This window comes from Cuculus canorus, chromosome 21 (assembly GCF_017976375.1).
Source record: "Cuculus canorus isolate bCucCan1 chromosome 21, bCucCan1.pri, whole genome shotgun sequence".
NCBI classification, from domain to species: Eukaryota; Metazoa; Chordata; class Aves; order Cuculiformes; family Cuculidae; genus Cuculus; species Cuculus canorus.
In genome coordinates this window covers 3,991,205-4,009,257 of record NC_071421.1, presented here as the reverse complement: position 1 = coordinate 4,009,257, position 18,053 = coordinate 3,991,205, and the positions used below count along the sequence as shown (strand labels likewise).

The 18,053-nt window shown below is 48.6% G+C and overlaps 1 protein-coding gene across 7 annotated transcripts in view; it reads right to left on the bottom strand.

The window, feature by feature from the left end:
* Positions 1-18,053, bottom strand: part of CAMTA1 (calmodulin binding transcription activator 1) — a 253,710-nt gene that overhangs the window by 163,745 nt on the left and 71,912 nt on the right. For all 7 annotated transcript variants that reach the window (XM_054086012.1, XM_054086007.1, XM_054086006.1 and 4 more), the window contains exon 4: positions 9,115-9,250. In XM_054086012.1, coding sequence (XP_053941987.1) covers positions 9,115-9,250 — 136 coding nt within the window. The remainder of the gene's footprint in view (positions 1-9,114; positions 9,251-18,053) is intronic.

Here is an 18,053-nt window from a genome sequence, read left to right as displayed (position 1 = left end):
AACGAGCTTCGCTTTCCTTTCCAACACATCATGATATAAATAAATAAATAAAGCTGCATTAAACCCAGGCACGTAAGGCAGAGACACGGAGGCTCCTCGCTTCCAGTGGAAGCCCTTATCTCCGTCACAGCCCACAACGCAATTACAAGATTACAAGGCACACGCTGCTTCGGCATCTGGATCCTCCCTGCAATCGCAGGGATCCCTACAGGAAAAGGAAACCTCCTAATCTTGCGAGGAACGGCAAAGGGGGGTTTTACCGCACCGCGCTGCCCCCCATCAAACACCGTAGGAGCAGCGTGATGAGCGACCCGCAGCCGGATTTCAGTCTTTGGAGTCGGGCTTTCTCTGCGCATGCACGGAAAGACAACTGTGTGATCACACACGTAAATGCAGACCACTGCCTCTGGTCCAAAAAGTATTCCCGTTTATTCTGTTTTCCTGGAAACTTTCTCATCTGAATTGCAAACACTGGGATGAAGTTTGGACCGATAACGCCCCCTCCCCGCATCTCCAGTCCCCACGTTAGACCGAGGCCGCAGAGCCAGCAATCCAATCTCCATCTATTCTGTTCTCAGAATATTTCATTTCTGGCCACCAATCTTTAGATGTCCTATTGGATTTTGTTTTCACAAATGGATTTTTGCACAGAGCAGGCAGAAAATAGATTTAATTTTGAATTTCTCTAAACTGGGAGAGTCAATATAAACGTCGCCGGGTATTTGTGCCGTGCAGCCTCCGCGGTGACACAAACCGCTCCTTTCAGAGGGGGCGCAGGGTGCCCGTTACCTTGGTTCGTGTCTGCACGTTTGTTCTAAAGTTTATATAAAGAAGATAACTGAATAATATAAAAGTGTGAGCATATATATATACAATAATTTTGTTTCATTTTGGGGAGGCCGAGCGAGAATTATGGTGTCCACCCCTGCTTTGCAGGCAAATCAAGAGGAAGAAGGAGCAACAGGTCTGACACCGCTGACGAGGTTGGGGCTGCGGTTTATCACTCCGTCTCTGTGGCCTCATCCAGCACACGCAGACTCCCTCCTGCCCTGAAGAGAGGGTGCGATCCTGCATCCCCGGACCCTTTTCCCTAATAGTAGGTGATACAGTTTCAGCACTAATTACTCAAACAATTTTAATCTATCTCGATGCTAATGTCATTAAGAGATTCTTTTGGAATAATTTATATCAAATCTGCCTTTCCACGCTAAATGAAAACTGTTCAGACTTTGGTGAATGGGATTTGAATTACAATCCCACCACCTGTGCCTCTGCTGCATTCACACTATTTAAATAGGGGAAAAGGGTGATGCAGTCAATTACATAGCAATTACCTGAGCTGTGGCTGCAAACCTGGTCCCTCTGCCGCGGGGACGGCTGCCCTTGGCTCGGGCAGAACTGGGTAACCTGCCCACCACCCCTAGAGGGGTCCTGCCCCCCACGTACGCTCCAAAGGACTCCCTCATAGTTTCCATGTGGCTTTGATTGCTCCTCATCCTGTCCTGCACCACAGCCACGTCAGACATCGGTCGGCTGCAGGTCTCTGCCTTTCCGCTACCTTCCCAGCCCTCGGGGACCTGGAGGAGCGATGCCAGGCACCGTCACGGTGCAGCCACCGGCAGCATCTCAGAAACGTCACAGCCACACAACTGCTGCCAACGCCTTTGCTGGGCTGTCCCAACGCATTTTAACACAAGTTGTGAAGCCAGGAGCTCACTTATTTTTTTTCATTTACTGCCACAAAGATTTTTGTTTGCTAAACGACCTTAAAAAGCCCACAGATCACTTCCCCACTGTGTTCAGAACATACCAACTGGTGCACAAGCAGTGACCCCCACATGGTTCAACATTTCTGCAATGGCATCCGAGCCACAAGGATAATTCAGGCACAGAACCCAAGCTTGCCCCGCAGGCACCCTTGGCTGCAACACCCCCACGCGCTGACTCCACTGCATCATCCACCCTCCACCGAACTTCAACACAAACACGGTCAGGCAGAGTCGCAATCCCAAAATTCCTGCTCTTTCCTTCGCTTCACGGTGTTGGCACAAACCCTTCAGTTGATGCCATGAACTAAATCCTCGTCCTGTGAGCCCCATGCACACGTAAGGCGATTCCATCAGACCCAAAGCATCCCCAGGAGGTGCCATTCCACGCTGCCCGATGTCCGTTCCCGCTCCCGCTGTGCTGCCCAGCTATGCCGCTACGCTGCTTTGTGAGCAGCACGTTTGGAGTATTTCAACTCTTGAAAGTTCTCTCCCAAAGATGAATTCCCCAAAGCATCACGCAGCAACGCACCGCTGCCTTGGTATGAGTTAGTCCAGGAGGGAAACAAAGCCAAGTATTTAATAGCACATCCCCGAATAAATAATTCCCGCATGCATCCTCCGGCTAAAAAACCAGCAAGTGTGTCTAAGGCACGGCTCCAAGCAGATCCCGACTGCGCCAGACCCGGGCAGAGCATCCATTCCAACATCCTTAGTTGGCGTGGGACTAACACAGACTCCTTTCGAGAGTTCTACTCAGAAATAAACACTCAGACATAAGCCAATAGCCCTCATCTCAGCTCAGTTTTCATTCTGGAGACACCCAGATGTTAAGAAAGCGTCTACCGCTGAAGTTCTACACCGTGAAACAAGCCACAACAATTAAAGGATTAGGCATGATCCGGGTTTGTTGAAGCTCCTGGACACGTATAGGGCATTAGAAAAAGATGTCAAACCCCACGAGCATTTGCTGTGAATTTATGTTACTGCAAGCGAATACATTAGGATCCCGATATAGAAAACGTATTATTGATATGTATGTTCCCTTCAGAAGAGACTCTCAGGAGACCCATTCCAGATGTAATGATAATCCATATTCCCCTTCAGGAACGGTAAACCAGCGCTGATTTCCCCAGGATGGCCACAGACGCATGAATCATTGAGATTCCATCACAACCTTACACTGTGGAGGCTGTAAACACCACCAGAACAGGTAAGAGGATAAAATCCAGCCCAGCTCGGGAAGAGTCAACACCTCCCACGTTTCTGTACAAGCATCTGCCCGTTGTGTCCGTTGTAGAGATGCGCACGCCACGGCAAAGATGGGGTGAGTATTGGGGTCCGCACCCACTCGTGAGTCACGGGAGGTGAGGGGCAACCCGGGTTAGAAACGGCAGAAGGCAAATACCGGGAGAGATGTAAGGACGCTAAACGATAGATTCATACAAAACCCGTCTCTCCCCCTCAAGTGGTTTCTGTCTTTTGCTTCCAGGGCCATGCTTGTTTGTGTTAATGTATGGACATGTGTGGGCAATATCTTCCCAAAGCCTTTCCCATTAAACTCTCCTCCAAAGCCATTCTGCAGTATTTCTTTGGAATGCATTAAGCAGCCCGACCGAACAATGCAATCTTAATTAGTTTGCAAACTGCAGAGCTCACCTCTGAGGGCCAGCAGCACAGCCCACGTAAATTAAAGCAGATTGGATTGGCCCATCCTAGGAACGGTTCTCCGGATCAGTGCTGCCCGAGCATAACATCTCCAAAGTCGCTGTGGCCCTCCAGCAATAACTCCCGCCTAAATTCCACCGACAACAGCAGGGAATTGAGAGAGGTAAAACATTTTGCAGTTTAACGCTCTATAATGGGTTATTTCATACAATACAGAAAAGCCCATTTGGTTATTTCCTAAAGAGAAAAGTCATCGTGTTTTCTGCAGGCGCCCCCAGCCCGGCGAGCGCACCTGGCGCTGCGACGGTTGGGCCATACGGCTGCGTAACGCCCAGCGCAGGCAGGCGGCATCGGAGCCCGGCACTGAAGGAGCCTCTCGCAAAGTTTTGATGGGGATGTCCCAGGGTTTTTTGCAGTAATTGAATAATCTAAAACTTCCATCCCTGTCCTCGTGGACTCATCTGTAACGGCGTTAAGAGACTGTTATGATAATAATTAAATACAAGTCCTGCATGCAAAACGGATACTCTGCATCCCCATCTCCATGAGGGATTCCGAGCTTAATAAGACTTAAATCAAGTTTTGCCCTTTTTTGTTTTTTTTTTTTTATGGAATTCATAAGGATATCGGGTTGCACAGAACTAACACAGGTCGACAGAGGAGAGAACGAGATATTTCACATAGAGGAGCTCTGGTGTGTTGCTCTCGTCCTCTCATCGCTCCGACCTGACATCACCAGTGTCAGACTGAATGATGGCCAAGGATGGATGCTCTTCTCCCAAGTGACAGGGGACAGGACAAGGGGGAATGGCCTCAAGCTGCACCAGGGGAGGGTCAGGCTGGACATCAGGAAAAAATTTTTCACGGAAAGGGTCGTTGGGCACTGGAACAGCTGCCCAGGGAGGTGGTTGAGCCACCTTCCCTGGAGGGGTTTAGGGGATGGGTAGATGAGGTGCTGAGGGGCATGGTTTAGGGATTGTTAGGAATCGTTGGAGTCGATGATCCAGTGGGTCCTTTCCCACTGGATTCTACTGGATTCATACAATACAGAAAAGCCCGTTTGGTTATTTCCTTAAGAGAAAAGTCATCCTGTTCTCTGCAGGTGCCCCCAGCCCTACTGGATTCTACTGGAGCATCCCCACTGAGGGATGCACTGGTGCTAAAGCCACCGGGCTTGTGGAGCCTTGGGCTCCGGCCGGCCACTCGGCAAAGCCCCATCCAGGCAGCGCTGCCCCGAGCTTGAAGCCTTCTCCCCAACTCTTCCTCAGGCACTGGGCTTTGGAGAAACCAAAATATCCTCAAAAGAGGAAAAAGTGCAACAGAATCGGTGCCGACCTTCCAAAGTCCAGGGGACAAGAAGGAATTTTACTATAAAAACATGACCTCATTTTAACATTAGCAGCCGCTTCCCAAGAATTCACGTGGATGCACCTTTTATAGCACAGGAAAGGTTCAGGCACAAGAAAAGGCAAACGCATCAGCTGAGCCAAGCTCTGTGCAGCTGGAGCAGCATCAGTTCGGAAAGATGTTAAAGCCATCTCAACACTCCCCTTACTATTATTTATTAGTTAAAATTTTTAATTATGTGGATTGATTAGGAACACATCACCAGGGATCCTAATTAATTAGAATTTTAAAAAGGATCACAGGCTGGAGATCTTTAATGGATTCCACAAAGAATTGCACAAAGAGGTGTGTTAAGGGAAAGGCCAAGTTAACTTCTGGTTTATCCAGCGATTTTGAACAGGATAGTGCACCGGATTAACCGCGTCATCTCCAAATGCCTCACATCCAGTGGTACTAACCAAGGTAACAGCTTGGTGGACAGCAGGCAGTTACCATTTCACATCCACTTGGTTAGTTTATTCATCTTATTCCTTATTTATTTAAATGAGGGTATTCCTATTAACATAATTTTACCCCCTATACCTACTAAATTTGCTTTAGCTGCCCTATCCACACGCACCAGACCCTCCTCCCGAGTAGTAATGACAGACATCAACATCCTCGGGTACCCAGGGTAAGCATTTTGTTTCAAAACGTGCTTTTCTCCTTACCCACACCTTGGCAGGAGGCAGGAGCCCTCACATTGATGACGCTCAGGAAGTCATTAATTATTAAACTGCCAATACAGTTCCCTTTTCAGAACTGGCTGGTCAGTAGTTTCATGGGCCAACGTGCTTCTCCTTCTTGCCTTTGCTTGCAGTTTCCAAGCCCTGTTTGGATGCTATCGATGCTCCTGGCTGTCGGCTCCGTGAGTATTTTTCCATCAGCGCGATGATGATACCTATTTATCTTCTGGCTGCAAGAGTCGCTGAGATGATCTGGCAGTGCCACAAGGCAGACAGTTATTTCATGCCCTGTTAAACCCTAATGTGGTTAACTACAGCACTGCTCCAACTTTGAAAAAAGCCCTTTTTATTATTTTAAGTCCGTTGCCCCCGTGTTCCAAGTAAAGAACATCGCTTCCATCGGGATGCTATCAGAAACAACCCCCTAGCGCTCTCTGTGAAGCGGTACGGCGCACTGATCAATTAAAAAGGCTGAAAATAGATAATTTGGCCCAAGTAGCACTTGGAGGTCAAGAAAATGAACTTGTTCTGCACTGTTCAGAGCGGAGCCCGGCAGCGATCACTCTGATGCTGCCCGGTCAGCAAGGTGGGACAGCACGGGGACATCAGGGCAGTGGAGAGTCCTCCTCCAGCCCTTGGAAACCACCGACGCTTTCAGGCACCTTTTTTCACGGAAAGAGTCATCGGGCACTGGAACAGCTGCGCAGGGAGGGGGTCGAGTTGCCTTCCCTGGAGGTGTTTAAGGAACGGGTGGATGAAGTGCTGAGGGACATGGTTTAAGGGAGTGTTAGGAATGGTTGGGACTCAATGATCCAGTGGGTCCTTTCCAACCTGGTGATTCTATGTTTCCACAGTGGATGCAGCTCCTCCAGACCCAGATTTGTGTGAGAGTTACATTTCAGACCCAAATCTCTATTTGCCTATTCCCCTCTGTTACTTTTCTACTGTCTTTCTATACACAAATTAGGACTCGAAGCATCAGTTGCTCTGATCGTCAGAGGAAAAAAATACTCATTTCTTTTCAACACCGAGACGATCAGTCTGGAACTTGATTACCCTTAGCGCTACTTTACACAGAGGTTTATGTAGAAGTCATGTTCCTCCAGTTCTGAGACCAAGTAAATATTGCCATTAATTCATAGAATCATAGAATAGTTTGGGTTGGAAGGGACCTTAAAGATCATCCAGATCCAACCCCCTGCCATGGGCAGGGACACCTCCCACTGGCTCAGGCTGCCCAAGGCCCATCCAACCTGGCCTGGAACACCTCCAGGGATGGGGCAGCCACAACTTCCCTGGGCAATCTGTTCCAGGGCCTCACCACTCTCACGGTGAAGAAATTCTTCCTAATGTCCAGCCTAACTCTGCCCCTCTCCAGTTTGTACCCGTTCCCCCTCGTCCCATCCCCACAAGCCTTTAATCGTCACAGTGTTGGCTCAGGAACCAGGTTTGTGCTCGGTTATCGCTTTACTGGCTGCACAGCTTGTCCCCGGGGAACCTGCCCGCATCCCACATCTGCCGAAGCCAGGAGGCTCGGAGCTGGGTCTGCTGGGCTCGGCACAGAGAAGATTGAGGGGTGGCCTGATGAGAGGGCATAAGGACCTTCTTGGCGATAAAACATCAGGTCCTAAGTGGCTCTTAGGCTGGAGAAAGCCGTAGAGACGAACGGCTGAACCCCAGCACATCCAAATCACAAAGCAAGTACTTTGATCACAACCACCACTTAAGAAAATAAGCATCAGACATTGGAAGAGACACGGAAAGCTGCGTTCTCCAGCGCCTGATACATCCAATTTCAGCTTTGCTACTTTCCAGAAGACATACTTCAATAAAAGAGAAATCACCGGATTCAGTGCTGGCTATTTGAGTTAAATCTGATCGTTACATGCATCCATGCAGCCGGGCACTTCAGGGGTTGATGGATCCACGTTAGGAAAAACACAGAGAGTATTTATTTACTCCTCTGTGTGTGTGGGAGCCCCTGGTCACCACCCCCCTCCCGCAGGTCAGTTCTGCAGCGCAGGGTTTGGTGTTCTGCTTCGTTAAGGCTCACAGAAGTTAATTAAATCATCCTCTGCAAACTCGAAACAAAAGCAAAGCACACTTTCTATTATGCTGACTTTTTGGGGGCTTGTCATAATAAAACATTGTTATTGGATGTAAAAATTACGGAACAAAGTTATGCCTCTCTGGTGTAACATAATGCAATCCATTTAATACTATTTTAAACCCAAAAACCTCATTAGAGCAGACAGAATGTAAGAATGACAAATCGCCCAGAAGGAAGCTGGAGCACGAGATGGATTCCAGGCGCTCGGCCACTTCGCATCCCCCACGCTGAACCCGGCAGCACCGCGCCGCTGTCAAACCCCGCACAGCACCCACATCCGGCTAAGGGCAAATTCCACGCAAAACATCTGCCCAGGCGGGCTAGGGAGGAAGGAAAGCCAAGCTTAGCTCCAGGGCCGGTTTGGCATCTCTCAGACATGTCCCCAGGTAACAGGTTGAGCTCTGCTGTCCCTGGACCCCACCAGTCACCCCAGTTGTGCAAACCATGCGGTTACACCTGTGTAACTGGGCACTGCTTCCCACATGCAGCGATGCACGCAGTCCGTTAACTGCAGGAATCAGTACAGCCTACACAAACAAACACTTATGGCTTCACTACTCATTCCCCAAAATTCAAGTATTTCTTGAGGACGAGGCCAAATGCCACAGTTCCGGGTTTCACACTCGTTTACCGCTCTGGCCTGCAGCTCAGCGTAAATACAGGGAATACGGCCCTACTGTCTCAGGAACTAAGCAGCTGGACTTCTACCATCAGAAAATGCAATTCTCATAGAATGAAATATCTAAGTTAAATAAATGTCCTTCTTGTTGACATCTGTGCAGACCTTCACCTTCAGAAGTGGTCTGTGCTATCGAGTAGCCCTTCCGTACACAGATGGAGCTGGAGGAGGAAAAGCCGACACAGACAACGACACACTCCAGAACAAACGGATTTACTCCAGAAATACTGCATCAGGTGAAATCACCTGTCTGCATTTCTTTGAAAGGCCAAACGTCACCAGAAGAACAATAGCCTCCTTAAAACACACCCAGAAGCAGAGTCCAATTCTGGTCAGAATTCAGCACAAATCCTGCTTGTGTGAACAGCGAGACTAACCTCCATAAGCATATGGAAAATCTGGCAATTGCTACCAAAACCTACTTAATGTTTTCTGAGAATCAAATCACACACACAGAGACCTTACACAGTAAGAAAAAAAATGCCTGGCAACCCACCACAATCTGTTTGGTCACCCTGGTGAAATACTTGCTGCAAACAGCACCATCTCCCCCAGAAGATGCTCGAGGTGAGCACAGTCCCGCGTCCGTCCCCAGCACTGCAGCTGCTCAGCCTCACGACAGCAGACAGCGAGTCTACATTCAAATTTTGCTCAAAATAGTAGAAGAGAAAATGCCTCCTTTTGGGAGGCAGAGGGGGAAACTAGAATTCAGCAAATAAATTGCTCTGAATGCGAAACAACTACACACTGAGCATATTCTGGGGAGCTGCTGCTTCCGAGCCCAGCTACCACCCCAACCCACCCCCTCCGCGTTCCTACCTCCACTCCTTGGACCTTCAGTTTCATGTGATCCTCTCTGGTGGTCTTCCCGTCTTTCCTTTTTTTCCAGCAATATCCATCTTTCCTGTATTTCACCTTCTTCCTGTTGTACAGGATCATAGAACCATTCTGCGGTCTGAAAACAAGAAACAGGTTGGGATTACAGAAAGGAAAAAGCAGAGGAACCCAAGAGCGTTCAGGAAGCGACACACTGCAGAGCAGCATGAGTCGCCATGAAAAAACAATATCTCATGTTTGGCATAAAACAAATATAAAACAAATTTTCACCTTTTGGTGCTGTTAACTGGATTAACCGCTACCTCACAATCTACAAAACTATTTCAGAATCTCGTCCCTAACGCAGTCAGCGTGCGCCGAGAGGCGGATTGTGTTAAGAAAAGGAAATCCTATAAACTGTCCTGCGTTTTCCAGGATAAGTTATGAGCGGGCTCAGCTACCAGCTGAAAATTAGAAGGAAAGAAAGGTTAAGGAAATAAAAGGATTGTTATTATTTTGTTATAGACAATCACTCTCTCTTTAATGCATCGGCAGGATTAGGTAACAGCCACCTCGAGCGCATCTCAGAATACGGATACCGGCTTAAAAAGTCAGTAAACAAGAAAAAAGAACGGAAAGAGAAAAGCATCAGCTCAGACATTGGTTTCACTGTTCCTGCTCAGATCAGTGTGAGCCATGGAATAACTTTCTCTCTTTTGAGCATCTCCTTGACTTCAAAGACACACAAGAACATTTTCCGCTTAAACACCAGGTTGATGCTTCAGAACCTCAATGCCAACAGGCGGCAGGCAACGTCCTTCTGGTGTAGGACAATCTCCACTGAAAAGTTTTGTCACTGCTCAGCTCAGTCCCAACAGGGGCATTTCTGCTGCAATACTGACACATAAAAAATAGATCCCCCCGCACACATCACTGCGAGGACCAAAGACGTCGCTGCAAGGACAGGCTGCGGCGCTGTGGATGCTGCAGACATCATAGCGGTGTGTTAGTCACAGCGATTTGGCTTCAAGACACCAAGAACAGAAAGAAAAACAACGACGTTTGCAGCAGCAGCAATAAACGACTTCACAAAAAAAAAGCTCTGTCTGGAGCTTTTTGATAAAGTAAAGCACTCAAACTTGTACAAACAAAGCCACACTGCAGAAAGCAGCCTTCCCAGAGAGAGGATTCCCTCAGTCCCATCCAGTCCAACTTGACATCACACCTTGCACCCACGACTTCTCAGATGCCATCAACTGGAGGGCTCGGACAGACCAAAGCAGTACCTGGAATGGCTAAAGGCCCCACTGAAGCAAGGAAGCTCTTGAAATAAAGGAGCCAAATTAAGTGGTTTGTGTCCATGCAATATTGGTTTGAGATCAAGGAGCCCTGCCAAAGCGGCAAAACTCAGTGCCCGGCCCAGCAGGAAATGTGCCCATCCTCCCTCCCTCCCACAGCCGTGCTTCAAACAAGCATGGAAAAGGCTTCTACCAGTACCGTCTGCTCAGTTTTCTCTAACAAAACACTATTTGAAGACAGACGCCTTCATCCATGTTTATCACATAATGATAGGGCACGAACGTTGATGTAAAAGCTGTTAATTACAGAGTAACTCACCCCAATGCTCCACTGAATGCATAAAGGCACCTTGCTACGAGGAGAACAAGCTCATGATGGCTTTCTACCACCACCGGCCAGCTGGAATTGCCTACATCAACCAGCACAATACTCTCCCTCCGCCAGAGAGCCACTGGCAGCAGCCACAGGACCTGCTCCCACTCCTCTCCTCTTCCCATGTCTGCACACGTGAGCCATGAGGACGTGCGAAGCCCTACGGGCTCCTGTGGGCTCACGCTTGGGAAGCCGGCAGCCAAGGCAAGGTCGGCTCATCTCCACGTCATCGGACACTGACAGCAACCCTCTCCCTCTGTATAAAACTCCACCTGGAAGCACGGCAATAACAACAAGTACTGGAGCATTAACAGCAATTTACTTGATTTGATTAGCTATTGCTTTGCAGCTCCACGGTGCTCTTTTCATTAACGTAGGACTAAACGGAAAATAATAAAACAGCGCTTTAATATTACGGTACAGCTGAAATCAAGAGAGTCAGAGTGACCTAAACCCATGAGGAGGCTGTTCATGCCTAGAGCACAAGGGCCAGGGCTGCGGGAGGGTCAGCGGACCCCACAGAGCTTGCCGACGCGTGCCCTCTCCTCCTCCTTCCCCGGCAGGATGGCCACAGCCCAGTTTTGCCTCGTGTGTGACAAATCCAAGAGCTGTGGCCATGAAATGGGAGTGGGGCCTCGCAGCAGGTCACCTCACCTGGATCTGCCCCACATCAACCACCAGGCTGCTCCACTCCCTCCCTCTAGCTGATTGCCCACACAATGCAGAAAGGTCAAGAGCATTTCCCCCTCCGCTTGGAATGAATTTGTTTGCACTGAGACAAGAAAGGGTCTGTGGCTCTCGTGGAAAAAAAGAAAGGCAGCAAACAAAAGGAAAGGGGCTGCAAAGGGAGCAATCCTAAAACACAACCTCAGCACAAGGAGCCCTGTGCCTGCCTGGCTGCGCACAGGACGCCGCTGGGTTTCATTCTGGGTGTTTCCAGGACGCCGCTGGGTTTCATTCTGGCTGGAAACACTGAGCAGCAACAGCCACCGCCGCTGTCGCTCCAGGAGCAGAGACGCGCACTCGATCCTCCAATTCCCCGTGAGCCCAGACGCACGTTTGAGACTTGCCCTCGACGCCGGCAGCCGTGTGCCGCTTGTCCGGCGCCCCAGAAGCTGTGAGGAGCAAAGGCGTGAGCCCTGAGCAAGGGCAGCCGCGCGCTCTGCAAGGACAGTGCAGTTATCCCTGGTCCCACTGTGTGGAGCTTGCAGGATGGTTTGCTCGCTCCCAGACCCAAATCGCACGCAGCTCTGAATTTCCTCTCCTTTATGAGCCTGTGGCATTTAAAAGCTGCCCGATCTCTATTTAGGTTTCTTGCTTGTGGCCTGGGGGAAGGAGAGGAAAGGACAGGAAGAGTAATGGCAGAGCAGAAAGCCTTTTGTCTCAAGTATTGATGAGATTTGAGATGCTTCCCTCCCTCTCTCCCTGTTATTTACCACCACGGCTCTCACATAAATTGCCACAACAGCATAAGAGCTACTTTTGCCAAAATTGTTCCTGCTACAGCCGGGAAGAAGATGCTACAGTCCATTTTCAGACTGATTTTTAAAGCAAACAATCCTGCCCTGTGGCTGATGGGTCTCAGGACCCGCTGAGGTGCTCAGGGCAAACCGGGGCTCCTGGGGATGCTCGTCTGCAGCTCGGGAGCAGCTCAGGCCATCGGATCGTCTGGAATTTCTCTCAGAACATGTGGACAAGCGGCAGCGGAGAGCTTGTACCGGCAGAGGGGATTCCCAGGGAAGATACTGCAGAAACATCAGTTGGGATTTGGCCCCCAATCCAGCTGCGCACACCTGGAGCTCCAGATCTCATTCCAACAGCGTTTAGTTTCTTTCATAAAGTCCTTACTTGGATAATAAGGATCTAAACCAGCTCATCTTATGACCAGGAAGACACGCAACAACGAAGCAAAAAAAACCAACAAGTTAAGATCAGGATATTTTGGTCAACTGATAATTCATTTCTGTCTCTCCATTGTGCTCATAAATTCAAGTCCCTTCAGCCTAAACGACCAAGATGTTCCCCTAATCACATTACCGCAATATTAATAAGGCCGTTCAATGCAACTAAATTGTCACATCAAGATTTGGTAAATGTCAGATGCATCATTTAATGAAAACTGTGTTTTACTGCCCAGGGAGCTTGAGTTGCTGAGAGGGAATTGTAAATACTGCAAAGCCAAATACTATTCTTTTCCCAGGACAACAGAATAAGATCAGGCAGAACCCTTCCTCGAGAAGGGCCGCAGCTCTAAAATTGATTTTTTATTTTATCATCCTATATTTATTTCAATTCTCTGCCCAGACGGGTATTTAAAGCAGCTCAGCTCTTCACAATAAAACACAAAGTCAGGGGTGAAGCTGCTCACGGGGCCGCGGCCAGAGCGGCCCTCGTGTGCCAGCCCAGAGGCGCGGGCACCTGGAGCAATAAAGCAGGGAAGGGCATCACACGCCAACCCTGCTCGGCACCGATCCCCTGAGCAGCAGCCACCCCCAGCCCAGAGGCGAGGAGGCACCCTCCATCCTTCCTTCCCCACGCTGAGCTCTGGGAAGTGGCTCCTGGTAACAGTCGGGATTGAGTTATTTTTTATCCTGCACAACTGTTAGCTTTATTTTCCCTGGCTATGAAATTATCACACAGTCAAGGGACAGCACAGGGGACTATCTATCTTCCATCTTCTGAATCCGCGCACGATAATAATGAGAAATTAACTTCCAAGCTCCCAAAGGAGCAGCCCACTGATGCAGAAAGTGGCTGGGAAAAGCTGGAGTCCTGGAGGAAGCCCCAGAAAGAGAGACAGAGCCTTGCAATAAATGATTGCACTAAATCATTATCCTGGTTTCCGCATGAACATGAAGGTGATGAAGTCCTGGAATGTGCCTTCACGCCCAGAATCTTAACTCCTGCCACGGGTTTAGAACAAGCCTACAACAAGCACACAAGGACAGTCTTCTCCGAGGAGTAATCCTGCTCTGCTTTCCCCGTGCTAAGACCTGGTTTTACGAAGGCCCTGAGAAAGCCTGCACATTTTTTGCTCTTGGAACTCGTCTTGACACAACTAGAAATGAGGAACGGCGCTAACAGCACTATTACAGTAACGCAGCTCCCAACGGGACGTGACTTCTGAGCAAATGTTCACTCTGCTCTCAGCTACGCTCAGTGGTGCCACGTTTTGTTGCCAAAGAGGGAACTCCACGAAAGATTCACCCGGCACCTTTCCGTACCATGGTTACTCAGCCTGATTAACTCAACCATTAAGAATTCCCTTCATTTCAGAGCCAATCAAAAAAGAAAAGAAAAATCAAGGGAAGAAGAAGCCTGGATTGTCAGTGCTTTTGGCACAAGAAGCCCATCTCCACCCATCCCTGCTTCGGTTCCTGGAGCTGGGAAGTGAGCTCTAACTCGCGCACATGGTTTTCCTGACACCAGCAGACAGGTTTGCTCCTCTCCTTCCAGCAGCGCAGAAGTCAGAGCTTGGTTCAGCCCCTCATCCAAAGGCTCACTGCACAGGAACATCCACCTGGAAACGGTGCCATCCCTGGGCCGTACGGTTAGTCCAAGCAGCTAACAACAGTATTCCCAACCCTTCCACTGTGTGACAGGATAACTCGCATGCTGCTGGGTCTGAATTCTACATCGGTTTTGAAACAGAGAGGCAATCAGTATGAACGCTTCCGCCTGTGGAGCATCCAAACCTCCTCCCAACGATACAGGACCCAAATTGCAATATTAAAATTGTCATTAAGTGGAACGCACATGAAATGCTAAGAAGTCTTTTGTCAAATTATTTCTTGATATAACGGCATGCTATAGACCTAAATCTTAGGACAAGGCATGAAAAAAAAGACAGTTAAATCAACTTTGTTCATTCCAATATAATTTTAAAAGAACAGGCGTTCGTCTCTATTGCTCAAGGATCTTTATCAATTTCTTTAGCTTTCATTTATTTCCCTTCCTCACTCCCATGGGGATGCAGTTTGATTTATCAGGAACTAATTCTTACAACTCATGAATGCCTCAAACCATTTTCAGAGGAATCCTTCCCCTGGATCTGTAGTGTTCCGAGAGGTCCAATTTGATCGGATCGGTTGCCAACCCTGCTGCCCTCTCCCTGGAAATGGGTCCTTACGGCAAGGACCTGAGGCTCTAATTAACTCCTAAAAAACTTCTTTTGCGATGGTCTTATCTGCGGGCGTTGCTCCGGTTATGGCTCTACTGATGGCAACTGCTGCCACGTTCTTATGGGGTGGGGAGAAAAGGGGGGAAAGATGTGACTGATTTAGTTCGCTCCCAGCCTGCCGCTGGCTCAGGGCTAACAAGGTTTTCTCCAGCTGTGCCAAAGTGGGGCTCTACCTCGGTTTTGTCCAAAATACTGTGTAATCCAGGGGAATTTGCCAGGATACCACTGATGCCCAATTCCTTGGATGCTGGCAGGAGCTGTGTAGAGTTTGCCAGGGATTGGGAAAGCCTCAGAGGAGTCTGGAGAAGAGAGGAGCTCTGTGCCACGCTCAGAAATCGCCGAGGGGAAGGAAAGCAGTTTCTGTCTCTCCCCAGGCCAGCAGCGCAAAGCTGAGCTCACGAGTGGAGACACGATGAAAGCCCGGGAAGATCTGAAAACTGAACAACAACGGCAGAAGATGCGCGAGCACGGTGGGAAGGGCTGGCAGAGCAGGCACCGTGCCCCTCGCCAACCGCCACCGCCTCTCTTCAAGCAGAATTATTTTATGCAATATTGCAACTTAATTAAAAAAAAGTCAATTTACCCATGGACTCAGTAGATCTCTTATTCGTAGTCATTATAAAGGTGAATCCGGATCTACCCGGAAAACAGAGGTGCTCACACTACCAGAAATGTTTTAAAAGATGAGGCGACACAAACTGCCTCAGCCAAGGAAGGCGAGAGCTCCTTCTCCTTCCCAGGAGGACAGGACTCATCCGCATCCATCTTTCCAGGGGGTTCAGGAGTGATGACACAGAGCATGACCGTGACCTTCAGCGCAGGAGCTCTTTTCACCCATCACGGGCTGCATTCGAGGCACACGCTACAACACGCAGCGACCTGGTTTAAGCCCCTCCTCTCCTTCAAACTAACCTCAGGAATATAATCTATTTATTTATATCAATTCAGTCCCATCAATTAATGATGACAAGGCAATTAACTAGAATGCCAGAGAGTAAAAAATAACCACATAATGCCTCCTTTAGAGGAAATCTGTTGTGTAATCCCAATCGGTCTTCATCAATACAAAGCATTCCCGTAAAAGGCAGTAATCTGGTTATGGGCTGTGAAATATGAAGATCCGCAAAGTAATTTTTCAGAATTAAGGATAAACGATTTTTAGCAAACGGAAAAGAACCATTTTTGAATTTTTCCTGCAAGGCTTTGCCCAAATGAAGAGTTTCACAACACGAGGTGCCAGTGCCAAGCAGATTGCGTGGTATCACAATGCAGCCGTTAAATTGGTCATGACCACCACAACGCGACGCGAGGCAGCTCCCAAGCGCCTCCTGTGCCCACGCTGCCTGGGCTCTGGATCACGCCAAGAGCAACACAGCGTTCCATTTTCTCCACCCCTCGTCCAGCACTCGCAATGCCAGCAGTGGGAAAACAAGACTCGGACAGTTACAACAGCCAATGCAAACACCCAACAATCATTTTTGGGAGCTGGAAGAGTTCAAATCGGTGTTCCACAACTGTATTCAAATAATGGTTCGCTACACCGCTCATCCTCACCACCAGCGCTCCGTCACGCAAGCTCAGGCCACCCCAATGGAAGGACACCGCCATGCAACCCGTCCCCAACTCCCTCCTCACGTCGCCGGCGTGGAGACCTGAGCAAACACCTTCTGCACGGAGCAGAGATGGCTCCTCCGCTCCAGCGGCGAATGTGATGCACTTTGGAATTAGTACATCGAGTATTAATGATACTAATCTAATTCAGCAATTTTCTATATTAAAGATCCAATTATTATAAAAATTAGATTAAAAGCTTACACAAATCCACAAAACAGCCAGATTCACATGGAAACACACATCTTCTGATTTTAAGCCTTATTCGCCTTCAAACTTATTAATAAACTCGTAGACGATAAGAGAGAATTAAACCCAAATATAGAAAACCCTGCAAACAAAGAACACAAACAAACAGGAAGGTAGTCAGCCACTGCTCCAAACTCCGCCACAGCCGCTAAGCGCTCTCGACTTAAAATTTATAATGAAGCAGCTTAAAAAAATCCCAAATTCCTACAGGAACGTGTTTACAACGCAAACTCAATTATTGTCTATTCCGATGCTTATCTCCCCTTGCACCCTCTCAGCTCACCCTACTTTTGAATTAATTACATTAGAGTATTTTTAGTTGAGATGAAATTGCACATTTTCAGATTAATTTAGCCTGAATTAACTTTTGATAACAGAGAATCCTTTTCTGATCGTACCCTAGTTTGAGGCCATCGAAGTTAGCAGGACTCACGCTTTTAAACCTCGTGTCGCGTCCCTCGGCAAAGCCATTCCAGCTTAGCCGTGAGCCCATCGTTTTTGTCACCTACGTAACTGCTGGCCAGAGGATGGAGATGTCTCAGTGACGCGACTCAGGAGCTGTCGCAGCTGCCCTGCACTTGTTGGGTGCTTGACAGAAGCTTTCCAGCCTGCAGCACCAGCGCAGTATAGAAACAATCGCAGCAGAAAACTCGAGAGCGAGAAGTCAACAGCCGGATGAAGGATGACGAAGCTGGCAGCTCGCCGCCCAGGCAATTTCTCTCCCCTCCAGGATGGCAGCGTCGCTGGTTTTAGAAGTTTCCCTCTGAGTATTGCAATGTAGAAATAAGCAGCAGGACAGGGAAAAAAAACGACTCAGGGCCGTGTTTCACCTTTGCGACGGTGGCTGCGACAATGCCAGTGAACCAAATCATCTCTTCCCAACAAAATATCTTCTTGGTAGCCAGTCCAACAGCTTCAGCCTCTCCCAGCCGCTCACAAATCGTGTTACACAGCAAAGATTTGTAGCAAGGTTTTAATTTATGGCCTGTAAATAAACCCAGCAGCTTGGATGGATCATTTTGCGAGCACCCTTACAGCCGAGGGCCCAGAGAAGAGCGGTCCTTCTTCCAGAAGCACACGGCACAGCTCTATATTACAGCCCCAGGTGACATCCTGCTACTCAAAAGATGCAAACAAAGCCTTTTAAAGATGTTCAGTGTTAACATCACCTTGCAGTGACACAGAGATGCCATGCCCGGAGCAGGTGACATGCGGAGGCATTTCCAAAGCC